The sequence below is a fragment of the Macaca fascicularis genome, chromosome 14, assembly GCF_037993035.2.
Source record: "Macaca fascicularis isolate 582-1 chromosome 14, T2T-MFA8v1.1".
NCBI classification, from domain to species: Eukaryota; Metazoa; Chordata; class Mammalia; order Primates; family Cercopithecidae; genus Macaca; species Macaca fascicularis.
The window spans coordinates 123,485,239-123,512,500 of record NC_088388.1 but is presented as its reverse complement, the minus strand read 5'-3'; the positions used below and the strand labels follow the sequence as shown (position 1 = coordinate 123,512,500).

General features: G+C 45.4%; 2 protein-coding genes and 1 long non-coding RNA gene across 19 annotated transcripts; 1 reads left to right on the top strand and 2 right to left on the bottom strand.

Annotated features, from left to right (window-relative positions):
• The first annotated feature begins 1,149 nt into the window (after positions 1-1,149).
• On the top strand, positions 1,150-26,164 carry HEPACAM (hepatic and glial cell adhesion molecule). Of its 17 annotated transcripts, none has more exons than XM_074015544.1 (9): positions 9,666-9,791; positions 12,762-12,892; positions 15,527-15,742; positions 20,381-20,722; positions 21,440-21,721; positions 22,015-22,108; positions 22,600-22,673; positions 22,963-23,030; positions 23,973-26,164. In XM_074015544.1, the coding sequence occupies exons 5-9, from the start codon at positions 21,589-21,591 to the stop codon at positions 24,273-24,275; spliced, it is 672 nt and encodes a 223-aa protein (XP_073871645.1). In that variant the 5' UTR covers positions 9,666-9,791; positions 12,762-12,892; positions 15,527-15,742; positions 20,381-20,722; positions 21,440-21,588; the 3' UTR covers positions 24,276-26,164. The 17 variants fall into 17 exon arrangements, with proteins under 17 accessions (XP_073871638.1, XP_073871637.1, XP_065385250.1 ...); XM_074015542.1 differs by having other exon boundaries at positions 22,960-23,030; XM_074015539.1 differs by having other exon boundaries at positions 22,600-22,829; positions 22,960-23,030.
• LOC135967156 (uncharacterized) lies at positions 1,821-11,121 on the bottom strand. The gene is made up of 2 exons (XR_010581055.2): positions 10,893-11,121; positions 1,821-2,153 (listed from the first exon to the last, which is right to left on the bottom strand). It is a non-coding gene; the product is annotated as an uncharacterized lncRNA (long non-coding RNA).
• On the bottom strand, positions 24,503-26,153 carry HEPN1 (hepatocellular carcinoma, down-regulated 1). Its single transcript, XM_074015545.1, is given in 2 exon segments — positions 24,503-25,584; positions 25,587-26,153. Coding segments are annotated over 2 exon segments (276 nt in total). The 5' UTR covers positions 25,656-26,153; the 3' UTR covers positions 24,503-25,377.
• Positions 26,165-27,262: the final 1,098 nt, after the last annotated feature.

Below are 27,262 nucleotides of genomic sequence, written 5' to 3'. Positions count from 1 at the left end.
AGCTTGCCGGCTCTAACAGCAATTTTTGAAAAGGAATTTTAAAAATGTAACCCCTAAAAGGTGTAAGACATGAGGCCTTAAAAGAGAAAATAAGAGGAAAAAGTTCTGGAGAAGATAGTGTGATGGCTGCACAGCAGTGTGAACGTACTAAATCCCACTAAAATGTATACCTTAAAAAGTTAAAATGATAAACTGTATATTTTGTATATTTTACCACAATAAAAATAAATGAAAATAGAATTTTATTTTTTAAAAAAAGCAGTAAGGCTCTCTAGATAACTATTTGGAGAAAGCCAGGTTATTCATTTGTGTGTGTTCTGCTGTAATTGTTTAAATTATCTACTATTAAGAGTCACATTTTCTATATCCCAAATCTTTGGGGATAGCATATTACAGTGGAGAAAGGGGTTTTAAAGACCAACTTGGGCTTATGCTCCAGTTCTGCAATTCACTGTCTGTGGTCAAGTCACATTATCTGAGTCTTTATTTCTAGATATGTAACATATGTAATATTAATTGACCCTTCAGGGTTTGTTTGTGTTTTGTGAGAAGTAATGTTACACATGTAAAATATATCAGACATCATAGACTTTCAGTAAATGCTTGCTAATATATCTTTTAGGAAGCAAGATAGAAGTCATAAAACCTTAGAAGATTTTGATTTGTCTTCCCAGCATCTCTTCTCCCACTTTTTCTAGCAATGGCCCCACCTGTGACTGTGGGGTTAAGTACATGGCCCAGCCTGGGATAGTGTTCTAGTCTCCTTGCTACAGTGATTGATCCAGAGCTGTGCATGTGACCTAAGCCACAGCCTTTTGCCAAGATTATTTTTTAACTAGCTCCATCAAGAGTCTTCTTCTCCTGCCTGCATGACAAGCTGCACTGTCCAATATGTTAACCACTAGATACGTGTGTTAAGTTTAATTACAATTAAATGGAATTTATAATGTATTTCCTCAGTCCCACTAGCCACATGGGCTAATTAATGGCTACTATATTTGGCAGTACAGATACAGCATACTGCCTTATTTCCAATTATTCCTGCTCCCTGAAAAATTTTCTTACATAATGCAAGAAATTCTTCCCTGTTTGTTTCAGATAGCTCCAGTTGAACTTCAGGCACTTACAACCAGATGATCTTGACAAATCACATTCCTTAGTTTGCTGGGCAACAAACCAGATGCAGAATCTTGGAGGCCTGACTTTGGCAAGAATCTTTCAACTAGACAAAGCCAAATCCTGTAAGTACTGCAACAAGGGGAAAAATTGGGGGCTGTCTTCAAGCCACCTCTGCTAACAACTTAGCTAGGGCCTTCTTTGAAGAAATGTGGTTCCTCCCCATGTTGAATCCTGTGTATCACAAATCTATCTTCTTAGTGTCCCTGGCCTAACCAGTGGGGGCTCTGTTTCCCTTGCTGACTCAGCTTTGTTTTTGACGGTCCTGTCACCTGCCTGATCCCTTTTCTCACATCTTGTTTCAGAACTCTCCTTTCCCTACTTAGTTTTTACTTCTGGGCCTGACTGAAGGCAACCTCTTTCAGGGGTACAGCATTATGAACACTAGATAGGAATCACAGCTCAGTCTAGGCTGTGCCAACTTGTAAAATGTAAAGGCAACCTCTTGCAGGCGTACAGCATTATGAACACTAGACAGGAAGCACAGTTAAGTCTAGGCTGTGCCAACTTGTAAAATGTGTGACTTGGAGCAGGTTATTTAACCTCTCTAAGCTTCACGATCCTCCTGGAAAAAATGAAGAAAAAAAAAAATCCCACTGCATAGTGTTGTTAGAAGGTTAAATAAAAAATACTCTAAAAGATAATTTGTAAAGAGCAATGCAAATATTTTATCAATTATACTTGCTTATAGATGTAGGCGCAGCCTTCCCGGCTATAATATATTTCAGCTCCTAGACAGGGATCCAGGGATCCTGTCGTCTATTACTTTTGAATGTGCCGCCTTCCTCCTCTTCCACATCCCACCACTCTTATTAATGTTTGGAACATAGAGTGTTCTTCACACAGTAGGCAATTATCAGATGCTAGCCAGCTGATTCCCATTTCTGAGCCCCCCTCTTTGGTAGGAGGGTGAACAACGGCAGAGGGTGGCGAATCCTTCCCCTGACACGGTTGGTGGGTCGACACCATCTGAGGATCTAGGAGAAGGGAAACAATGAAGCCTTTCATGAGTTGGGGTGTAATTTGTGGCTTCCCCATGATTTTTCAACCTGTTTGTATTTGAGCACTGAAGCTTTACAAGAACAGATCTCCAGAGACATTCTCCAGAATGTCCTTGCTGCATCTTAAGTAGGTCAGCAAAAGCTGGATCTTTCCAGCCCTTTAATGCCAATTAATTTCTCCTCTTTGTTCCTCTGGAGAGTGGCTGAATAGAGCACGTTTAGCAACCATGGACACAAGCCTGAGTCCCTCTCAGTTTCTGAAGGGGCCGGAATTCTATTCAAAAATCAAATATTTACTCTCAGTATAAAAGACTTTGATGTTCTCCTGTTTTCAGTAGAGAAATGGGAGCACCTCCTTGCTGCCCTTCCAAAATTTACCCAGGACCCCATGCCACCCCCGGGATCATGTATTTCTCCCAACAAACTCCACATCTTGTGGAGACACCATATCTCCGCAGAACCCTTTTCATCTGAGTAACTCTTCATGTTTACAGAAATCTGCAGCCAGCAAAACCAATGTTCAGGATGAAGGTGCCTTTTGACTCCATTTCTACTTTCTATTTGATATTTTTCAGAGGCCCCCAGAGTAGGACCACCTAGGAGAACTTTAGAAAGAAAACAAATAGAAAAAAAAGGTTCTTGGAGGGGGGCCATTCCTCACTGTCCAGGCATACAGAAAGCTTGTTTTGTTCCGAAGGGAGCTGGCTAATCTGTCTCTTATTCAGAGGTTGCTGTAGGAGCTGGGGCCTGCCTCCTCTCAACACAAAGCCTCATACAAACTCGTTGTTTCCCAGGCAATGTGCTGCAGCTCTACAAATTCTCTGACTGGTGTTTGCCTCCCGTGTCCTCTGTCCTTTAGGAGAAATCAAACTTATGGTAGAGACAACACCAGTACCATTTGCGTATAGATTTATACAACAAAAAATAAAAATGAAAATACCTTCATAACTAGGCCAGGCGTGGTGGCTCACACCTATAATCCCAGCACTTTGGGAGGCCCAGGTGGGTGGATCATGAGGTCAGGAGTTCAAGACCAGCCTGGCCAAGATGGTGAAACCTCATCTCTACTAAAAATACGAAAAAAATTGGCCAGGCGTGATGGCGGGCACCTGTAGTCCCGGCTACTCAGGAGGCTGAGGCAGATAAGTGCTCGAACCTGGGAGGCGGAGGCTACAGTGAGCAGAGATCATGCCACTGCATTCATTCCAGCCTGGGTGACAGAGCAAGACTCTATCTCAAAAAAAAAAAAAAAGAAAAGAAAAAGAAAATACCTTCACCAATACCAGCAGGTCCAAGGAGTGGGGAGAGAGGGCCGATTCATATCCAGAGCTTAGTCAGGGAGTAGGTCCTGGACAGTAAAAGCTTATACCAGGAGGAGGACTTCCTACTGGTGCATTAGGGGTTGGTCAAAAGCTTTTTTGGTGATCAGTCTGGGATCTAATCCAAATTCTGCCATTTAACAGCTATGTGACCTCAACAAGCTGCTGACCTCTCAGAAGTTTGTTTTCTTGTTTGTAAGATAGGGTTGGAAGAAATAAATAAGCAAATATATATATATATATATATAGTGGTTAACAGTGTCAAATGCAGAGTAGTACTCTCTCTGTCTCTCTCTCTCTCTCTCTCACACACACACACACACACACACACAGAGAGAGAGAGAGAGAGAGAGAAACAGAACAGGGAGGTAAGAAGCCTCAGAAATTAACCTCTCCTTACCCCTCAGAAGCAGCCCCTTACCTCATATCTGATGGCAGTTGGTGGATAAATACCCCAGCTCCCTATCCCCTAGGAGGCATATTCTTTACTACCACCCAGGGCTCGCAGGAAGAATAAGCTGTAGCTGCCCACAATAGTGATTTACTTTATATGCAGCCTTTACTGGCTTCCTTTCCTTCCAGTTTCATTCCCCCAATATACTACCTGGTTCTGCTGCAATTACCTTTTGGATAAACTATTTGACTTCTTGACTTAGGATTTGCCTCTGAGGAAACCCAAATTAAGATACCAATATTTCTTCAAATTTTTGAAGGCCTAGGTTTTCAAGATCATCCCTGACTCCGTTCTCCTGCTTCAGCTGAATTAGTCAGTTTAGAGCTCATTTCACAGTTCTACATATGCCGTCCTTTTTCCATACCATGTTGTACCAAACCTAGAACTCAGTCCTCTTTGTCAGTATAAATGCACACATGCTAATTGTATTCATTTTCTATGCTACATAACAAGTACTGCACATTTAGCCGCTTAAAACAGCATACATGTATTATTATTATTTGAGACAGGTTCTGGCTCTGTCACCCAGGTTGGAGTGCAGTGGTACAATCTCAGCTCACTGGAGCCTCAACCTCCTGGGCACAAAGGATCCTCTCACCTCAGCCTCCAGAGTCACTGGAACTACAGGCACACACCATCATGCCCAGCTAATTTTTTGTATTTTTTGTGGAGACAGGGTTTTGCATGTTACCCAGGCTGGTCTCCAACTCCTGGGCTCCAGCCATCTACCTGCCTCAGCCTCTCAAAGTGCTGGGATTACAGGCATGAACCACCTGGCAGAATACATTTATTTTCTTACAGTTTCTTTGGGTCAGGAGTTCACGCACAGCTTAGATAGGTCTGCTGCTCAGGGTCTCTCACCAGACTTCAATTAAGGTGTCAGCTGTCCAAGTTCCTTTCTGAAGCCTGGTGGCGGGGGGCCTCTTCCAAGCTCATATGGTTGTTGGAAGAATTCAGTTCCTTGTGGTTGTAGCGCTGAGGTTCCTTTTTTTGTTTTGTTTTTTGTTTTTTTTCCTTTGCTGGCTGTTGACTGACAGTTGCTCTCAGCTCCTAGAGGAGGCCAGCAGTTCCTTGCCACAGGGGCCTCTCATGCCATGGTAGTACACTAGACAATCTCTCTCTGGTTTATGTCTTCCATGTTGTAACCTAATCAAGAGGGTGCCTATCCCATCACCTTTGCCATATTTTATTGGCTAGAAGCACACACACATACTGCATTTGAGTGTAGTAAAGTTTTGAAGAAGAAGTTTTCTTCAAGTTGAAGTTTTGAAGAAGACAAAGGAGGGGAGGTATACAGTGTAACAATGCAAGCTGCTCTTAAATTTTCTTCAATTCCCCACCATCCCCTCTTCCTGTCTTCATCTCTCTTCTCTTTGTACTTTCCTTGCCCCCAAATTCCTCTTTATTTCTAACGAGGAGCAATTTATCTTTGTGTTCCTTGACTCTTAATGCTCAAGATCTTACCTTCTACTTCATATGGCATATCAAGGTAACTTTCTCGCTAAAGAAAATTTCCTCACTCATAGGAATTTTGGTGCCATTAGTTGGAAGGCTTTTTCTCGTTCTGCTACCAATAATGATTCAGGATTTAGTGGAGGAGACAGATACGACTCAATTAATAGCAGGAAGTGAATGAAGGGGAGGAGGAGGCATGCTAAACATAAAAGCCACCACTGATGGGATATTATTAGTAAGCGTGGTTTCTAAACCTCTCTTGTAGTATTATCATTATTCCCTGGAGACAGAGGAACAGGCCAGGTGGGTGGGGACACTCTTACTTCTAATAGTAGAATTACTTAAAATGGTACTTATTCACATGTCATTCATGTGTGTGTTATTTTTTCTTGCCTTTACTATTAAGTAATTTTTAAATGATTTTTGCTTGTTCATTTGTTTTTAAGTAACATTGGGAGTCCAGGGTCCATCAGTAGATAGCCGTTTACCTTTGGGCAAATTACTTAACCCTGCTACTCCTTGGTTTCCTCATCGGAAAAAATGGAGAAGTGAGACAAGGTTACCGTAAGTGTCTCTTGCTGCACAGTGAGTCCGCTGCTCTGTGACTGTTACAAGACCTTCAGTTCTTGGAAGACAGAGTTCAGTTTTACAATTTCTTAGCCTCCTTTTTCGTTTGTTTGTTTATTTATTGTTTTGGCCTGCTGTCACAGAGGTTTGCATCGGATGGTGATTCGGTTAAAATCACTAGCTTCTTCCTCCTTCCTCCCATTCTAGAGACAGATACTTCTGAGTTTCTGCTGGTGGTGAATTTGTGTTGAGGTGCTCCATCTTGAGCTGCAGGGGCTCTGTCTGGGTGCTCAGTGCAGAGGTGTGAGGACCAGCAGCCAGGGCTGCCGCTGTTGCAGGGGAGAGAAGTCGATTCCAGAGCCCCAGAGGGGTTTCCAAATAAGGAGTATTCTGAAGCAACTGTGTGCAGCGAAGGGGCCAAGAGAACTGGGCTACGCTGCTCAGAAGAGGACAGTGCCCTCAGAAATGAATCTGTCAGAGAGCTCAGGAAAGGCAGGGCCGTGGGCCTTGGCTGAGCAAGGGATGACTGCCATCAGTCAAGCAGTTTGCCGACACCATTGTTGGAGCTGCCTCGTTATGCAGAACTCAGAATTGGGCCCCATGGGGAGACCCAGAGGAATGAAGAATTACGTTCCCTGCTCCAGAAAGGCTTGCAGGCTCATGAGGAAATGGCCACAATAACCACACTTTCTGATCCAAAAATTGGACATGTGGACTAACACATATAAATATATTTTTGACATTAAAGAAATGTGACATTAATAGTCAGAATATCCCTTTAAAAAAATAAAACAGCCAGCATCATCAACAATTACATGAGACAGACACACTCAGAGGAAAAAACTCAAAGAACACAAGGAAGGATAACATAAGGTGAGCCAAGACAGCTGAGATAAACACTCTGTGTCATGTGTGAGGCTGTTACTTTATGTTTCTGTAAGTCAATTGCCTACTGGATCAGTGTCCCCACTCAAAGTGAGCCCCGGTTATTTCTGGGAATTCCCAAGGGGTGCCTCATATGTGTCCATAAACTGTAGCCTCACTCCCTTGCTCACCCCCCTCCCCAACCTCCAGTTGTCCAGCTGCTTGAGAAGCCCCTGTAAAGGAACTAAGGCAAGGGCTTATCCATTCAATATTTGGCAACTGCCTGTTGAGCACCTACTATGTGCCTGCCCTGTATTCGGTACTATGGACAGAGAGACAAATAAGACAGCTCTTAAATCAAAGAACTCTTTGTTAGGAGAGAAAGGCACATAAGTAGATGATTAGAAGTTTCTAAAGGCCTACTCATTCACTGGAAGCAAGATTGCAAAATTGCTCCTTGTGCATTCAGACGTACAAAGGAAAGGGAATGCTTTTATGTCTTTGTAGTTGCTGTGATCTTCCACATGAGCCTCTCACCCCCCAGGGTAGCAGAGGAAAATATCACTCCATCTCAGTAAGCCCAGTCTGATCCAACCATTTTCACACTGTCTTTAGGTAGCTCAGTCTCTGCTTGGACAGCTCAGGCAATTGTTCAAGCAGTCTTTCCAATTGTCCTCTCCCAACACCAGCTCCTCTCTAATAAGAGTTGGGGTAACCTTGTGGCTGAAGTAACCTTGTGGCAACAGAGGGAGATGGTGTCTGTGGACCTGTGTGGTATTCTCAGGTTTCCCACCAGTCTCTACTCGGAGTCAACATTTTTTCCTGGCCTGGTGAGCTACCTGAGGCTCCCAGCACAGCAGTAGGTGGCCCCAGCTGTTGCCTCTGGCCTCAGAATCCCCGTACATGGCAGTGCCTTTGCTCAGTCTTCTGCTTCCTGCCAGTTCTTTATCTTCTCGGCACTTCTGAGTCTCCTCAAGGGCTTCTGGAAACCTAGAAACCCTTGCAAATTCTGTGCAGGTATAAAGAGCCACCTCTGGGGCAGGGAAGTGGGGATATTGAGAACTTAGGTCCTCTTAGTCTCCCTCTAGCACATTTTTCTTTTCACAGTGCTTCAGGATAACAAGGGCAGACTTCAGGCTTTCGATTTTCCAAACACCGCATCCTCCTTTTACTCCCATCCGTAAGCCTCAAGGCCCAGCTATCACAGGCAAAGGGGCCATTTATCTACACTCCAGAAGGACTCTGAGATCCAGTCCACAGGCTGATCTATGATATGTCAAGGGGTAGATAAAAGAAATTAGAATACTCTTTTGTCCCTTACAAAGACTGGCTAAGCCTTTCATCTTACTATAGACTTTGAAATGCTATTTTAAATGTCAGAAGCCGCATATTGACTCTTTCTTTTTGTGTACTGCTATAATAACATTAGCTCTTCCAGTGGAAGAAAGGTGCCTTGAGTTGTCTAGGGAAAAGTCATAAACACCAAAATGCAAAAGGAAAAAAGAATCCCCTTTGTATATTTCAGAATGTTTTCGGAGAGTTCTGTGAAGTTCAGTGCCTCCCAACTCTTCTCCCTCTGCTGAGGCTCAGAAAGGCTATGTAATAATGCTTCAGTTCTGGAAAGTTGACCTACTCAGGCTTTATCCAGTATGTAAAAAGAATATTCAGAGAGATAATTGCTGCATTTACAAAACCAAGACCAGGGTTTAGGGATGATCAAGAAGGAAGTTGTGAAGTTTGGTATCCCAAAAATATAAAGATCCCAGCATGAATGAAAAAAGAAACAAGAAAAGGCAATTTTTTAAAAATTTAAAATGTCATCTCTGTAACAAAAGATTTGCTAGGTACTCTTCTGTACCAAATCTTCATCAATCCTCCCAACAATTCCCCTCAAGAAAGCTATTATTTTCCCCATTTTACAGATGAGAAATTGGAGGCTCAAAGAGGTTGCAAGCCCATCCCAAGATCACAGTTATTAGGCATCCATTCCCTTGGCCGCCCTCATGAAATGATGTGAACACGTGAATGGGGGTCAGAGTAGAGCTAGGGTGTTTCTCCTCTTCACAACCTTGAGACAGGAGCGGAAAGCTAGGCTGTTAAGCTGATAATAGAACCCTAGGATGCTGGCTATTAGGACATTACCTTCATTTTGCTCTGACATGTTCTAGAAAATTGGCTGAAAGCAGGGGAATGAACAGAGTGGCTTCTAGAAAGAGGTCTCCAGCATCTATGTGGTTCTATGATAGAAGAGAAAATTCCAAGCCAGAGAAAGACAAGTGTAAAAATAATAGAATTCAAGCTGTTTTCCGGTCTTCTTCCTTTGGGATGGAACAGGGGTTTTCCATTTCTTCAGCAATTCTCTGGAGTCTTTCACTTCCCAGCTTTTTAAAAGCTCTTCTCCCTCCCTTTTCAGAGCTTATTGGAGGTCTGTCCTGGCATGTACCCTCCTCCTCAGGGAGAAGGACTGTGAGGTGGAGACAGGGTAGGTTGGGACACAAAGTCCAGTTAAGTGTGTGTCCCAGCTCAGTGCTCTGAGCCCAGATCCTCATCTCCCCAGGTAGTGGGGCTCAGCACCGACAAGCCGAACTGCTGGGCTGCCGGTGTCCCCCATGTTGGAACCTGAGTTGGAGATTATCTCCTAAGCAGATACCCGCTTCCAAACTGGGGATGTAGGGCTAGGAAACTAGAAAATGCCAGGTCTGAGGGAGAGGAAAGAACAAGTCCAGCAATACACAGAGCTCTGTGTATTCAGAGGGAAGTTGGCAGGGTTGTGTTCGGGCAGAGAAACTCCGAGTGGTACAAAGGGGACGTGCCCAGAGTGGAGAAATCATGCTAATTGTCTCCACTAGAGCTGGAGAACGCCATCCAAAATGAAGAGAGAAAGGGGAGCCCTGTCCAGAGCCTCCAGGGCCCTGCACCTCGCTCCTTTTGTCTACCTTCTTCTGATCCAGACAGGTAGGAGGCCAGAGGGTAAGAAAGGGTCTGAAGAAAGGACCCGGGGCTTTTGCAGCAGAGGGAGGGGAGAGTGGAGGGCCTGAATGCCTTTGGGGCGGGAGTGGGGGAGAGCTCAGCTGCCGTGGGAAGCATCTCAGGGAATTCAGGCATTAGTGTTGAGCATATTTCTTTATTCCGTGTGCCTCCCGCGCGGCCCCTGCCCCCTTCCCCCAAAAGGCTGCATGACTTTGGAGCTCCCACGGCATTCAGTACATTAGATGGCGGGCACTGGGCCATTTCATATGGGATGACTTGTTGGCGTGGGCCAGTCCGGCATTCTTTCCAAGGGATTGTGGTGGGGCTTGAGGGGCGGGGGTAGGGGAAATCTTCTTTTTGTACCTCCCCAGTCCCCGACTCGGGCCTCTCTGAGTGTGGAAGAGTAAGGCAGATGATAGAATCTTTGGAGATAATGAGCCTCCTAGTGTGGGATAGCCATACCCACCTATCCATAATTCACTCCACTCCATAGCTGCTTACCTCCTCTACCGCCCCCTACCAATCCTTCGAGAAGTGATCTTATTTAAGTATACCTATTTATGAGTACATACACATATGCGCGCACACACACACACACACACACACACACAGTTACAGAGTGCTGAGGAATTCACAACTTAGTGGGGCAAAGAGATGCAGAGATCTTTTTACTAAACTGCAGGAACTATCGTAAGTCAATTATGCAGAGAATGCAAGCAATCAGAGAAAGGTCACCTACCCCATCCGGGAAGGTGGTGCTGGTGGAGGGGGGGTTGATACGGTAGGACACAGGGTGTGGGAATATCAGGGGGAGGTTTTCTGGTAGAAGGAATGTGTGCACTGAATTTTAAAAGATGGGGAAAAAAGGTAGGAGTATAAGTGGGTGTTAGGGTTGGGAAATGAGCAAAGGTCAACAGCTTGAAATAACATCAAGTGTTTAGTCGGAGCCCAGCAGTTCATCACTGCTGGAGAGAAAAGCATGAATTGAGTTAGGCAAGAGCTTTGTAAACCAGACTCATAATCTGGGGGTTGAGAGGTGGGGGAGTGAGCGGTTTTTAATTTGGGGACTGTCGGGGTTACACATACCTTTCAGATAGCTTACTCAGTCTGCAGGGGACCATTGCAGGGGAAACTGGAGGCAAATAAAATAAGAAAGGAAGTTTGCATTCATTTTCTAGGATTCCTGTAACAAAATACCACAAACCGAGTGGCTTAAACAATAGAAATGCATTATCTCAAAGTCCTGGAAGCCAGAAGTGGGAGATCGAGGTGTCAGCAGGGCCATGCTCTCTCTGAAGCTTCTAGGGAGGGTTCTGCCTTAGGGTTCTCGCCTAGCTTCTGGTAATTCCTTGACTTGTGGCAGCATCACTCCAGTCTTGGTATGGCATGCTCCGTGTTTGCATGTCTGTGTCCACATTTCCCCTTTTTATAAGGACACATACTAGATTAGGTCCACCCTACTCCATTATGATCCCTTCTTATTAGATCTGCAGTAACCCCATTGACAAATAAGATCACATTCTGAAGTACTTGGGGGTTAGGACTTCAACGTATGAATTTGAGGAGAACACAGGTCAAAAAGCTATTGCAATAGATCAGGAGAGAAATAAGAGAAATAACATGGACTGAAATTATAATAAAGATAGAGGGAATGAGGCACGCTGAGAAAATGTTTTAGAGGTAAAGTCAGGAGCTAGTGACCTGTAGGAAGTAGGAGGATTTAGGGAGGGAGGGAGGATTGCTGTGTGAAACCTTAAATAAAAAAATGAATATCATACATGTTTAGATTGAAATACCTATGAGGCTTCCGTATGAAGATGTTACATAGCCTGGAGTTGGGTGGCAGAGAGGTCAGGGTTGGAGAGAGGTATTTGGCAGCTGTCAGGCCATAGGTGAGAGTTAAAACAATAAAAATAGATAATATTACTTAGGAGGAGAAAAACATGGGATGAAAATGAAACATCATGTAACCTCAAGATTTGTAGAGGAAGGCAGAGGAAGAAATGCCTATTAAGGAGACAAAGAGGGAACAGTCAGAGAGACAGAAGGACTAGAAGCCTGTGGTACTGTCCAGAAAATCAAGGGAGTTGAGAGTTTTCAGGAGTAAACCAACACCACTGAATGTGACAAAGACCTGAAAGAGCCCATTGGATAAGGCAATTAAGAAGTTACTGTTGGCTTTGGTGAAATGACAATGAGCTGAAGAAATAACGAGAGCTGAAGGTATGGAGATAGTGAGTTGAGAATAGGAATGACACAAATATACAAAGCAGAGATGACCCTAAACTCTTTCTGGTCATCAAATGGTAGGGAAAAAATTACAGAAAGATCACATCAATCAGTAAGACTGGGACAAAACAAAAGGTGATCAAGGATATTGTATGTGGAAAAATGTAACTTAGTAAATACATCAAAACATTCTAAATGTGGCCAGGAGTGGTGGTTCATGCTTGTAATCTCAGAACTTTGGGAGACCTAGGCAGTTGGATGGCTTGAGCCCAGGAATTCGAGACCAGCCTGGGCACCATGGTGAAACCCCATCTCTATAAAAATGTAAAAATTAGCCAGACCTAGTGGTGCACACTTGTAATTCCAGCTACTCAGGAAGCTGAGGTGGGAGGATTTCTTGAACCAGGGAGGTCAAGGCCTCAGTGAGCCATGATCATGGCACTGCACTTCAGCCTGGGTGACAGAGCAAGAACCTTTCTCAAAAAAAAAAAAAAAGTTATAATGTAAGTTATGCTGATAGGATATTAGTTAATGACCTATGATAGATAAGAGGTAAGTGCTGGGAGAGGCCATTGTACTGCTGTGGACTAAAGAGTAATAAGAGCTGAGATTCTAGAAGGAATCCCTCCCATCCCTAATATATTATTTAGGAAAATGTCTGCTTCTGGGAACAATAAATTCCAAAATTTAAGTTCCTGGCATTAACTATGTGATAGTCCATTGTAGTTTCAGACTAGGCCTGGGAAGAGGAAGGACTCTACTCCATGAAGTTTTTCAGGGACCAAGCCAATGGAGCCCTATCAACTTTGACATGCGCTTCCAAAGATCACCATGAGGTTTATCTTCTTTTCTTCCAGGTAGAGAATTTTATTTTATTTTTTTAATGGAGAGACATACTACAAGGAAGACTTTGCTAAACAAGGTCTGTAAGTGATATGTATCACTTGCACTAGTTCTCTTTGCTATGACTCAGTCAAATGGCCATACTTCACAGCAAGGGAAGCTGGCTGGGAAATGTAGTTTTTAAGATTGGCACTAAAGGGGAGACTAGACCATGTGGCCCTGGCTCCCCAAGATTTACCTTAATCTTGTACTATGGCAGACACTACCAAGCTAGCCCTGAGGCGTCACAGAGCACACAGTCTTTAACAGTCTGGCCCTGACATGGACAAATGAAGCTTTTCTAAATTCATCATTTTTATTTCCCAATTTTTAAATTCCAATTTATGAAACGTTCAAATAAGAATTTTCTAGAGACCAGGACATTAACTGACAGACATAGGCACAGCATGCCATAAATCTAGGTAATCTGATTTCCATGGTTTTATTGTCTGGAATACAAGAGATTCCATCCTCTAGGCACCCAATAGAAACAAGTCTCTTACCTGGGTTCCATGCTCTTTAGCCCCAAGTTCACCCCCACATTGCAGGTGCTGTCATTTTTAAAATTGTTTATTAAAAATTACATACAAGAAAGTACATTTAGCATAAAGATACAGTTTGGTGAGCCTTTAAAAAGTTAACAAACCCATGTAATCAACCCCCAGATCAAGAAACAACATTTTGGCACCTCAGAATCACCCTCATACTATCTCAGTTACTACTGTCTTCCCTCTGGGATTATAGTGGTATCCTAACTTCTAATGCAAATTAATTTTGCATGTCTTTCTATAAGTGGTATCATATGTATTCAATCTTCTATGTCTGAACATCAAGTTTGTAGGATTCATCTATGTTGTTGTCTTAGTTTTTTTGGTCTCACTGCTGTATAGTATTCCATTGTATGAATATGCCACAATTTATTTCTCTATTCAACTTTGATAGACACTTTGGTTGTTTCCAAACCAACCCAACCAACTTAGCCCTGTTGGGGCTTTATGAATAGAGTTGTTACTATTATACATCCTATAATGGTACATGTCTTTTGGAGAACAGATATGGGCATTTCTTTCGGGGATACACCTAGGAGTAGAATTGCTTAATTATAGGGTATTTGTGTGTTTAGCTTTCATAGATATGGCCAAACGGTTTTCAAAAATGAATGTATCAGTTTACGCTCCTATCAACATGTATGAGAGTTTCAGATGATCCATATCTTCCCAATAATTGTATTTTCTTTTTCTCCTTTTGGCCATCCTAGTGGGTATGAACCAGTATCAAATTCTGGTTTAAGGTTGGTATGATGGCTCACATCTGTAATCCCAGCACTTTAAGAGGCCAAGGCATAAAGATTGCTTGAGGCCAGGAGTTCAAGACCAGCGTGGGCAATGTAGTAAGACCTCTTCCCTATAAAATTTTTTTTAATTAGCTGAATGTGGTGGTGTGTTCCTGTAGTCCCAGCTACTTGGGAGGTTGAGACAAGAGAATCTCTTGAGCCCAGGAGTTTGAGGCTGCAGTGAGGTATGGTCATGCCACTGCAGTCCAGCCTGGGAAACAGGGTGACACCTTGTCGCTGGAAAAAAAAAAAAAAAAAGTTTAAAATTGTATTTCTATTAAAATTAATGTGCCAATTTTCCTATTGTGTTGTTTTAATTTCTTTAAAATTGTGAACTTGTGGGAGTTTAAATTATATATTTTGCTTATGAGCCTTTTATAGTATATATGTATTGCAAACATCTCCTCCCACTTTATGGTTTGCCTTTCATTTTCATAATAGTATCTTTTGATGAACAGAAGCTCTTAATTTTATTGAGTCTAATGTATCATTTCCTTCTTTGATGGTTACCACTTTTGTGTCCTTTATAAGAGATCTGTGTCTGCCCTCAAGTCAAGGACGTAGTCTGTTTTCTTTTTCAAACGTTGTTGTTTTACCTTTCATATTTAGATCTGCAATCCATCCAAAGGTAATGTTTGTGTAAGGTGTGAGGTAAGGGTCAATTCATTTTTATCCTACATGGCCCAGCACTATTTTGTGAAAAGAACTTTTCTCCCTGCACTGCAGTATCACCTTTGTCATCATTTGAGCAATCATATTTAAGTCTGTTTTCAGATTTTCTATTGATCTATTTGTCTATCTTCATGTCAAGATCACAAAGTAAACCTCCTGGGATTTTGATTGGCATTGTATTAAACTGTAAATTAGTTTAGGAGAATTGACAGCTTAACAAGAGTGACTGTTCCAGTCCACAAACATGGTAAATCTCTGTGTGCCATCTTGATACCTATTAACTAGGTACACATTCCTGAACATCTACACTCCTTAGATTGTAGATAAAAAGCTACCAGCTCCTTTCCTTCTGGATCCCAAAAGCCTTCTTCACAGCTTCTGTTTCCTGGTTTTCTCTCACATCCCTGAATAACTGGCGCTTCAAATGACTTGTAGGCCTCAACAGGATAACAACATAAGAATACAACACAGCAGCCCCAATATCCACACAATAAGTGATGCACCTATACAGTAACAGCAAAGGAAGGGGGTGGTTTTCTCAGATCCTCATTAATTAGGAATAATATTAAAAACCAAAAGCAGAAACAATATGTTTTCCTTTTAGGAAACCGAGGTGTTCTGCCCTTGGATTATTAGATGCAGTTCTGGCTACCACACCATAAAAGGAAATAATACAGTTGGAGAAAGCCCAAGGAAGGGTATCTATGACGGCCAAAAGGATGAAGAGACTTCTTTGTGGAGACAGACCCAAACTAAACCAAAAACTTTTCAGATGAAAAGGGACATGGCAGCAACCTTTGGTGTTAGGAATATGGATAAGGTGTGTATAGACCAAGTCCTAGAACACATATTTGGCACTACCCACATTGGCACTTTTAAAAGGTAAATTTAAGACAAATACTGGCGAAAGGAAACTTTGGCTCAGCAAAGGGAACACATAAAAATGAGTGGATGGTGATTTCTCTAAGGGACTACCCTATTAAGAAAAGCCAAGGCTATCTGCAGATGCATTCTTATACCCTAAAGTTTGACATTCCCCAGCATCACAGCAGCTCAAAATCCTACCTGAGGAGTGCCCAACAACCTACTCCAGTACTGCATTGTTGAGGTTGATAAGGTACAACTTGCTGAGCTCTCATTTCCTTTTCTTCAGCCTCTGGTGGGAACAGAAACTTTCTACATTATGATGCCTTGGAGACAATGATTAAGTTAATCGCTTCTCAAGGTTGAACGGTCCTAGTCCTTTTATTTCCACTCTGGACCTTAGTTGTGAGCTATTTCCTCATTTCTGTGTCGTGCTTTGGCTCCTGTCCCAGTTCTCTGTGTCCCTTGAAAGTTGTGGAACCCTGAACTTAATACAGAGCATGATTTTGGCTACAGTTTTTGGGAAACTGTGTTTGCTCAGCAAACTGCTCTGTCAGCTTTCAAGAAAGACTCCTTCATTCACTTATGAACACATGTGATACACCCTTTTGACCCACGGACATGCCCATGTTCACAGGCATGATGAGGGGACTTATCTAAAGGAGGGTAAGGCCTCAGGCAATCTGTAGGCCATAACTCCTCCAATATTCTTATCTAGAACAAATCTACTTTAAATGGGCAGAAAGGCCTCAGGGAGAAATAGATAGCGAAAAGGCTCCTAGGACTTTGGATGGGACAGGAGAGCGTGGAAGCCAGGAAAGCTCCAGGAGGCCACAGAAGATAGAAGCGAAAGGGGAAATCCCTTCTACTTGTTTTTGAGGTTGTCACTGTCCAGACTGTAGAAGAAGGAAATGAGAATCCTCAAAGTTTGGTGCTTGGGGTCATTATACCTGTGAAGCCCGAATATCTGAGACAGGTCTCAGTTAATTTACAAAGTTTATTTGCCAAAGTTGAAGACGTATGCCTGTGACACAGCCTCAGGGGGTCCTGATGAGATGTGCCCAAGGTGGTCAGAGCACAGTTTGGTTTCATACATTTTAGGAAGACATTAGACATCAATCAACATATGTAAGACGAACATTGGTTTGGTCCGGAAAGGTGGGACAACTCTTAAGTGGGGAGAGGGCTTCCAGGTCATAGGCAGATAAGAGACAAATGGTTGCATTATTTTGAGTTTCTTTTTTTGATTAGTCTTTCCAAAGGAGGCAATCAGATATGCATTTATCTTAGTGAGCAGAGGGGTGACTTTGAATAGAATGGGAGGCAGGTTTGCTATAAGCAGTTCCCAGCTTGACTTTTCCCTTTAGCTTAGTGATTTTGGAGCCCCAAGATTTATTTTCCTTTTACACACCAATTTACTAAACTCCAGGATGCCTCTGCATATGTAACCCTCACCTACATAGCATACTACTGCACATTGGGTCCCAAGAAAGGAGGTAGATGTTCCCCAGCTATTTGATCATCACCCCAGTGGCCTTTAATAAAGCTCATGACTTTTTTCAGGACCACCTCTTGTTATACATACCAAAGCCTATTTGCCTACTCAGGGAAATTTGAAAGTTTGCTTTTCTAAATCAAGCCATGCCTTGGACCTAATTTCTTAATCACAAAAATTAAGAATTGGAAGAAACCTTATGGATCCTGTGGTCAAATGGACTTTAGTCTGATGCACAGAGCCAGGAGGGATTCCTAGTTGCTCCTTAGGTTATTGAGGGGGACAGGACTCATCCCCACCACCTCTTCTACCAAAGCAGGTGAGATGGAACCATATTTCATTTGTCCGTTTTTATTTAAGATTTTGTGGGAAGAAAGTATCATTAATTTTTAAAAGTCTGAAAATAGTTTATGTTGTTCATTTTGCTTGCCCCAAATTAAGATTTTCATTCAACAGCAAGCATATGATATTCACACATTCAGCTTTAATCAGTAGAGCTGTCTCTTCTGCTTTATTTTACTTATTTATTTATTTTTTGAGATGGAGTCTGGCTCTGTCGCCCAGCCTGGAGTGCAGTGGTGCAATCTTAGCTCACTGCAACCTCCACTTCCTGGGTTCAAGTGATTTTCCTGCCTCAGCCTCCCGAGTAGCTAGGATTACAGGCATGTGCCACCACGTCCAACCTGTTTCTTCTACTTTTAAGGTTTTATCATTCTAACATTCCTGGCAGGTAGCGGATCGTAGAATGTCAGAGCTAGGGCCAGGTGTGGTGGCCCACACCTGTAATCCCAGCACTTTGGGAGGCCAACACAGGTGGATTGCTTGAGCTCAGGAGTTCAAGACCAGCCACCTGGGCAACATGGTGAAATCCTGTTTCTACAAAAAATACAAAAAAAAAAAAAAAAACTAGCCAGGCATAGTGGCACATGCCTGTGGTCCCAGCTACTTGGAAGGCTGAGGTGGGAGGTTCACTGGATCCTGGGAGGCAGAGGTTGCAGTAAGCCAAGGTCGTGCCACTGCACTTCAGTCTGGGTGACAGAGTGAGACCTTGTCTCAAAAAAAAAAAAAAAAAAAGTCAGAGCTAAGAAGGTCCCTAGAGATCTTCTGGTCCTGCTACTTCAATGTACAGAGGAGGAAGCTGAGGCCCAGCAAAGTGTAAAAATAGCCAGTTGGGCTTTCCTTGGCCATTTCCAAAGATGAGGAGCTTACTACTTAGCAAAGCACTTTTTCCAAAAATTGATCTCATATGTTTAGTAAATAAAATTTGCTTTGATCTTCACCACCAACCTTTTAGCTTAATTGCCTCTTGGTTTGGTCTGGCCCTCTAAGCACAAGGAGAGAAATAAGGAATGAAAAGGTACAGCTCAGTTTCCTCAGCACTGAATGGCAGCAGCAGCAGAGTGAGAAATAAGGGTGAGAAAGCAAGAGGGAGCTTCAGAGGGAATGACTGCCAAAGGAAGTGGCAGCGGGTGCAGAGGGACTGAGAATCTGGCATGTATGTGCCTGTTCAGCTAAACTCAGCTCAGCTCCCAACTGGCGTCCTCTCCAGAAGACCCTCCTTCGGGTGGTAGGATTGCTCTGCAAGGCTAGGTGACGTCAAATAGCAGTGTCTTTTCAGGTCCCAAAGCTCCTAAGAGGTCTCTGAAATGCCCTCTGGATAGGGCATCCATTGGACAAGTGGTAAAATCCCAGAATTACAGGGCTGGAACAAACCAATGAGACCATCCAGCCTACTACTCCTTTTATCTATGGGAAATCTGAGCTCCAAGGAGATGGGACCCTCCTAAGTCACGTATCAATAATAGGGCCCAAAACTCTGCTCAGTTTTGTGTTCTGTCTGCTATATGACAATGACAAATATGCATATTGTACTTTCCAATCTTGTGAACTTGATAAGGCAGTTGCTGTTGGGGTTTTTTTGTTTTTGTTTTTTCTGAGATGGAGGAGTCCTCTGTCACCCAGGCTCGAATGCAGCAGCACTGTCTCAGCTCACTGCAACCTCTGCCTCCCGGGTTCAAGCGATTCTCGTGTCTCAGCCTCCCGAGTAGCTGGGATTACAGAAGCGTGCCACAATGCCCAGTTAATTTTTTGGTATTTTTAGTAGAGACGGGGTTTTGCCATGTTGGCCAGGCTGGTCTCAAAGTCCTAACCTCAGGTGATCTTCCTGTCTTGGCCTCCCAAAGTGCTATGATTACAGGCGTGAGCCACCGTGCCCAGCCTTGTTATTATTATCCTTATTTTACAAATGAGAAGAATGAGGCTTAAAATGATTATGTACCCAAATCCACATAGCCAGTAAGAGGTAGGTAGAGCCCAGCCTGAAAAAGCTTTTCTGATTCTCAGCTCTTTGTTCTGCCCATCCCAAATCCCTCTTCTAGGGGTCCAGATTGGGCTGGAGTTTGGGTGAATTCCGAAAACCACCTTCCTAGTTGCAGGACTGTTCTGCACTGAGTGGGCCTAGTAAGACACTACATGCATCTGCAAAAAAGACAAGGGAGGCTCCTGGTATAACTAGAAAGTGGTCAAGTTGTCTTCAGGCCCCTAAGCTTTCCCTTTACTGGCACTGTCTCATGACCTACTCCTTTCTTTGTGAATCTGTGTTCCGTGCTTTCTCCATCTCCTCACCCTCCCAATCCCCAATCGAGAAGATCTGACAAATTCACCCAGAGGTCTAATGACTTATAAGCTTCATGGGGGTAGGGATTTTTGTCGGCTTTGCTCATTGATATATCCGAAAGACAAAGAAAAGTGTCTGGCAGATAGGAGATGTTCAATATTTTTACGAATGGAGCTCATAGGGTGTGGGTGTGCTAGACTCTTCCACAAGAGAAAGGCAATGGACAAAGTGCCAGAGAGGCAAAGGGCCAGGTAGAAGAAGGACTGAAGGCCGTGAGATGGCTGTGAGAGAGAACAAAGGGGCAGAAGTGCACAGAGCTACTATGGGGGAGGAGATAGCACCCAGGCTTAAGAAGCCAGGATTGGCAGGGAGTGAAGAGCCAGAGGGCGAGGCTTTGGGAGATCAGAAGACTTAAAGTTGGGAGTGGGCTAAGGAGCCCAGGGTCTGACGCTTCCCTCTTCCTCATGGGCCTCTGTTCACAGACCCCCTGGAGGGGGTGAACATCACCAGCCCTGTGCGTCTGATCCATGGCACCGTGGGGAAGTCGGCTCTGCTTTCTGTGCAGTACAGCAGTACCAGCAGCGACAGGCCTGTAGTGAAGTGGCAGCTGAAGCGGGACAAGCCAGTGACCGTGGTGCAGTCCATTGGCACGGAGGTCATCGGCACCCTGCGGCCTGACTATCGGGATCGTATCCGGCTCTTTGAAAATGGCTCCCTGCTTCTCAGCGACCTGCAGCTGGCTGATGAGGGCACCTATGAGGTTGAGATCTCCATCACCGACGACACCTTCACTGGGGAAAAGACCATCAACCTTACTGTAGATGGTAAAGTGCTCTGGCAGGGAAAGAGGCAAGACTGGCAGGTGGGACTGGGGAAGGGTCTGCCCAGCGCACCAGCTAGACCAAGGGAAAACCAACCCAAAAGGCACTTGGGAGCTGAGAATGAGGCAAGTGGATGTTAGAAGTTGGCAGACAGGCACAGCACAGCTAACATGTAGAGTGATTGCCATGTGCCAGAAACTATTCTAAGTGCTTTGCATATGTTGACTCACTTAATGCTTATAATAATCTGGGGATAGTTAATATCATCATCCCCATTTTGCAGATGAGGAAAGTGAGCTACTGAAAGGTTCAATAACTTGCCCAAGGTCACACAGCTAGAAGTGATAGAGCCAAGATTTGAACCTAAACAGTAGGACCCAGGCTTAGCCCAACTAAAATATCTTCCTGGCTGGGTCAGTTTAAGACATTAAAGCCCAGGGTTCATGGGAAGGCATTTAGAAAGAGGGAATGAGGGCAACGCCATGTCTGCATTGTTCAGCATTGTACCCACTATGCCTAGTTGGTGCTCCATAAATAATCAGTGAAACAAATGAGTAAGTGATGGGAAAGGACTGGACTTAGGATGTCTGAAGTCTTCTCAGCCCACAGATTGAGTTGGAAGGTAGCGTTAAAGGTGTGTTCGAAGGCAAGGAGCTAAAAAGGGGAAGGGAGACACTTCTTAGCCAATGACTCACAGGCTCCCCCATTCCTGTGGCTTAGTGCCCATTTCGAGGCCACAGGTGTTGGTGGCTTCAACCACTGTGCTGGAACTCAGCGAGGCCTTCACCTTGAACTGCTCACACGAGAATGGCACCAAGCCCAGCTACACCTGGCTGAAGGACGGCAAGCCCCTCCTCAATGACTCGAGAATGCTCCTGTCCCCGGACCAAAAGGTGCTTACCATCACCCGCGTGCTTATGGAGGACGACGACCTGTACAGCTGCGTGGTAGAGAACCCCATCAGCCAGGGTCGCAGCCTGCCTGTCAAGATCACCGTATACAGTGAGTTTTCCTGCAGGCTTTCCTTTAGGACTCAAAGCCCCAAGAGGCAGGTGACCATGAGGGACTGAGGACATCCCAGAGAATGTCACTGGGAGGAGGGGGACAGCGATAGGCCAACTATCCATGGAGGACACCAACAGGTGGGCAGTGGGTTCTGTGCAAGCTCCACCACCAGCATCAGCAAGGCATGCAGCCTGGGGCTCCCCCTCTCTTGCGTCCATGGCAGAAGTTCTGCTTACCACACCTTGCCCCTTTGAAGTCCCTCCTGCCTCTCTGCTTCTCTCTCTCCCTAGGAAGAAGTTCCCTTTACATCATCTTGTCTACAGGAGGCATCTTCCTCCTTGTGACCTTGGTGACAGTCTGTGCCTGCTGGAAACCTTCCAAAAGGTCTGGGTAACTCTCCTGAGCACCTGAGTCCTTCAATCCATCCCAAACCTATGCCTTTCATCCCAGGGCTCTGCATCTCTTCCCAAGAGGTCCATTCTTCCATTGTGTATGCAACAGCATCTTGTGCTCCCAAGCCCCCACAACCACAGCACCAGTAACAATAGTTTTTTCGCTTGCCAACCACCTTTTCTGGGGCCAGGCACTGTGGCTGTGATTAGCCGGCTACCTTTTAAGTATGATTATCTGCAGTTTAACGGATAATGACACTGAGACTAGGATTGGTTAAATGACTTGCCCACAGTCACAACGCTAGTGACAGACTCAAGGTGCAAAGCTAGATGTGATTCATTCCAAAGCTCATGAACTGCACCCAGCCCATCTTCCTGTCACAAGGCCTCTTTTATGGCCATCAGATCCCTCCCTGTGTCCCCGCTAGATCTTCTGCTCATGTTCAATAGTTCGGCTCATGGTGGGGCTGGATTGATTCACAGGAAACAGAAGAAGCTAGAGAAGCAAAACTCCCTGGAATACATGGATCAGAATGATGACCGCCTGAAACCAGAAGGTGAGCTCCCAGCCACCCATTCACCCATCCCATCAACACTCAGATCAGTGGGCTGCTGGGAAAAGGCAGAACTGGGCGACAAGGAAAACAGCTCTGCAGGGACCCTTCCCCCACCAACTGCACGAAGACTGCAGAGGAGGGAGAGGTTTGGCCAAGGTAGGAGCCAGGATATTCAGATATGTTGGTGGAGGTTGTGGCGGGCCATTTGGGAAGCACAGAGAGTAGGTGCCGGTTGGTGGGGAGAGTCTGTACCTGGGCCAGCCACCCACTTCTCTCCCCTGTGCAGCAGACACCCTCCCTCGAAGTGGTGATCAGGAACGGAAAAACCCCATGGCACTCTACATCCTGAAGGACAAGGTGAGCAGCTCTGGGCTGGGTGCCCAGAAACATGCAGTGAGCCCCTCCCACATGCCTGGTTCTAGGGAGCCATACTATATTCCTATCCCTTTATAGCAGCAGTCCCCAACCTTTTTGGCACCAGGAACTGGCTTCATGGAAGAAAATTTTTCCATGGATGGTGGTGGGGGTGGTTTCAGGACGAAACTGTTCCACCTCAGATCATCAGGCATTGGATTCTCATAAGGAGCGCGCAACCTAGATCCCTCGCATGCGCAATTCACAATAGCGTTTGTGCTCCTATGAGAATTGAATGCAGCCACTAATCTGAGAGGAGGCGGAGGTCAGGCGATAATACAAGCCATGGGGAGTGGCTGTAAATACATATGAAGCTTTGCTCTCTGGCCTACCGCTCACCTCCTGCTCTGCCGTTCTGTTCCTAACAGGCCAGAGACCAGTACCAGTCCTCGGCCTGGGGGTGGGGACCCCTGCTTTACAGTACTCAGAATAACCCTGTGAAATATTTGTGTCATGCACATTTTAGAGATTAGAAAAAACAAGGCTGTGAGATTAAATGACTTGCTCAGGATTAAACAAATCAATGAGTGGCAGATCTAGGTTTCAAACCTAGGTCTTTGGACACCAGTTCTGGTGATTTTCCCAGTATTCCACAACTAACTCTGTCCCAGGTTGTCCACGATGGGTAGAAAGAGGACAGTAAAGGGGAAAAGCACTCAAATCATCGCATTTCAACATTTACTGAACACCTATTACGTGCTAGGAGGCCCCATGCTCAGTGTGGCATATCGCCAGGAAAACCAGACCTGCCTGCAGCCTTCCAGGAGGTGGGCGTGCAGAGGGAAACTGGGTCCCTCCCCTCAGAATTCCAGCAAGCTCTAACACCAGGCGCGCTCCCAGGCTGGGCTGACTGTCCCCTGACCCCTGCGGCGCGTGTCCTTGCAGGACTCCCCGGAGCCCGAGGAGAACCCGTCCCCGGAGCCTCGAAGCGCGACGGAGCCCGGCCCGCCCGGCTACTCCGTGTCGCCCGCAGTGCCCGGCCGCTCGCCAGGGCTGCCCATCCGCTCCGCCCGCCGCTACCCGCGCTCCCCAGCGCGCTCCCCAGCCACCGGCCGGACGCACACGTCGCCGCCCCGGGCCCCGAGCTCGCCCGGCCGCTCGCGCAGCGCCTCGCGCACACTGCGGACTGCGGGCGTGCACATAATCCGCGAGCAAGACGAGGCCGGCCCGGTGGAGATCAGCGCCTGAGCCGCCTCGGGACCCCCTGAGAGGCGCCCGCGGTCTGCGGCCAGCGGCCCGGGGGGAGGGCTGGGGCTGGGAAGCCGGGGCGCGGCGCACTAGGGGATAGGGGAGGTCCCGGCGGGGCGCGGGTGTCTCGGGTGTGGACGCGTATGAGCATGCGCAGACGGAGGCGGGTGCGCGGAGGCGGCAGTGTTCAGGTGGTGAAACCGGGGAGCATTTGCTTCCGATTTACAGGCTGTGTTCTCACTTGGTATAGGTTGTGCCCTATTAGGACCACATAGATTATTAAATTTCTGGCCCAACACCCAAAAGCGTTTTATGGAAACTAACATCAGTAACCTAACCCGCCCGTGACTATCCTGTGCTCTTCCCAGGGAGCTGTGTTGTTTCCCACCCGCCACCCTTCCCACTGAACAAATGCCTGAGTGCTGGGGCACTTTTTTTTTGGCAAGCTCAGATTAGAGAGGCCACTTTCCCAAAATCCACAGCTGCACGAAGCTAAGGAGAAGCCAGATGCCGGTTACTGGGTGTGCAGGGGCTGTTCTGAGCTGGGGGATCATTGTGAAGGCCTTCTTCCCTGGGCACCTGGTACCTGGGGACCTACGAGGTGGTGAGGGAAGGGTACAAGTATGTTTCTTTTCCCTCTGACCTAGGCCCTAGCAAGGGCAAAGAACCCGAACCTGCCAGCTTGGCCTCCTCCCAGAGCCTCCCTCAGAGGCATGTCATGCCAAGCATTCTTTCTGTCTCTGTTCATGAACAGAAGAGATGGATGGGCTTATTCGTATAGAGAAGTGAATTCCACTTACTCCCCTGGCCCAGAAAACTAGACCAAGTGAGGAACTGTTTTAGCTCATCTAACTTATACATTCGTCCTGGCTTCCTTACAAAACAAGCCTTTCAAACAATCATTGTCCTCAGGAAAGTTGTTGAGCTTCCTCCAGCTGTGAGAATAAGTCCTAATCTCCAGAAAAATGGTGGGGGGAGGAGGAGGCTTATTGCTTCCCAGCATTTCAGGGGAACATGATCCAACCCCTGGCCTCCTGCCACCCCTCTGCCCTGCTCCCACATGCTCGGGTCCCAGGGCACAGAACAAGGGCAGACTCCCTAATCACACTAACATCAAAATAAAGAGACTGGGCCGCTGTGTAGCCAGGACATGCCCATGCCACCACCTATTGAACAGTTCGTAGGAGTGGCAGTAATCTACTGTGTCAGGAGAGAGGGCAATTACCAATCTGAAAGAGAAGGAGGCCCTCTGTGTATTCCATCCCCTCCTCCTTAATGCCTCCAAGGGTCCCTGCATCCCTGGCCCATTCCCAACTTCCTAAACTCTAGCTCTGATTCTCCATCATCCCATGGAGCTATTCCAAGGCCCCCGTTACCCATCACCTACACACCAGGTCAAGTTTTGTCTCAGCCCCAGAAGCACTGACATTTCTAGTTTGCCCCCTCTGCCCTTACCCCAACAGCATGCCTGTCTCAGCTCCCTGTCCCTCGGCACTTCCCCAGGCTCATTTGAGCAGGTGTGCCTTCGCAGTGCCCCTAAACTTCCCAGGTGCCTCATCCATAATGAGATAATGAATGTAGGGGAAAGTTTCTCAGGAAGGTGGAAGAGGCAGCAGGACTTGGAGAAGGAGTACCTGCTGGTCAGCCTTGAGATGCACAGGTGAAGGTGAGGGTGAGATGAGAGCATGCTATACCTGGTGCTGAATCCCTGAGGGGCCAGCTTCCCAGGCTTAAGCCAAATCTGCCTTAAATTGGGGGTGGGGAGGGGTTAGTAAGGAATTGGGGTTTGTTTGTTTTTGTGTTGTTTTCATCTTCATCTTTGTATTACTAGCATCCAGCAGAGTGCCTAGCACATACTGGATGCTCAATAAACTTTTGATGAAATGAAATGACAACTTTATTCCACGTAAACAAGGGTAACAAAACAAGCTGCTTAAATACACCAGTCATTTCCCGTTTTTTCTTCTGCTTTTCTTTCACATCCTTTACCCTCTTTCCAAACCCCAAATTGTCCATTCCAGAATCACTTACCCATTCATTCATTTGCTTATTTGGATGTTCTTTTATTTATTCAACAAACATTTGTTTATCTACCATGGACTAGGCCCTGTCCTAGACACTGCTGATACAGCATAACTATGTCAGGAAGACAAATCAGTAAACAGATGATTACAATATAGTGTGTAAAATGCAATGGCGGAGGTAGATACAAGGTGCTCTGGAAGCATGTAGATTAGATGTCAGCAAAGGCATCTTGGAGAACAGACCTGAGTTGAGTCTTTCTTAGAAAGACTTGTTAATCTGGTTTTCAAAAGTATGAGAGGACACACTCCAAGCAGAGGGAGAAGCATGTATAAAAGCTTGGAAGTACAAGACATGATGGGGGGAATTCAGCATACTGAGCCTAGCAGTTGATGAAATTATTTCAGGAAAGTATGCAAAGTAGAAGGTGAAGAAAGCTGCAGATAGATTTCTGAGGACATCAGTATGTGTAGAAAGGTTAAAAGGACCTCCCCAAGAAGGCTAAAAAAGGCACAGCCAGTAAGATAGGAGAATATATAGGAGATAACTATACCACACAATCAAAAGAACAAAAGAGTTTCAAGAAAAAGGGAGCATTCGGGACTGCATGGGCAGGGGGCTTACGTATGAAAATAAGTTAAAAGCGCATGTTAAACTTGGCAACAATTAAAACATTGAGTGACTTGGCATAAGTAGTTTCGACGTGTAGTGGGGGTTAAAGCCAGATTGCAATAGGTAAAAAGTGATATGTGGAACTTCTCTGCTAAATACTTGAGACTAGATGTTTGAGAGGTCTTCCTGTTTCAAAACAACTAGGTCCTGCTTAAATGATATTTGTTTTGCATTGCTGGCTTCAAGAGATGGGGGAATTTTTTTTTTTTTTTCCAGATGGAGTGTCAACACTTGTCACCCAGGCTGGAATGCAATGGCGCAGTCTAGGCTCACTACAACCTCTGCCTTCCAGT

Excerpts from the sequence above, each read along its gene's own strand:
- HEPACAM (XM_065529176.2), top strand. The coding sequence starts at position 9,707 with ATGAAGAGAGAAAGGGGAGCCCTGTCCAGAGCCTCCAGGGCCCTGCAC. Across the intron at positions 20,723-21,439 it reads CATCAACCTTACTGTAGATG|TGCCCATTTCGAGGCCACAG; the intron begins GTAAAGTGCTCT and ends CCTGTGGCTTAG. Across the intron at positions 23,031-23,972 it reads TCTACATCCTGAAGGACAAG|GACTCCCCGGAGCCCGAGGA; the intron begins GTGAGCAGCTCT and ends GTGTCCTTGCAG.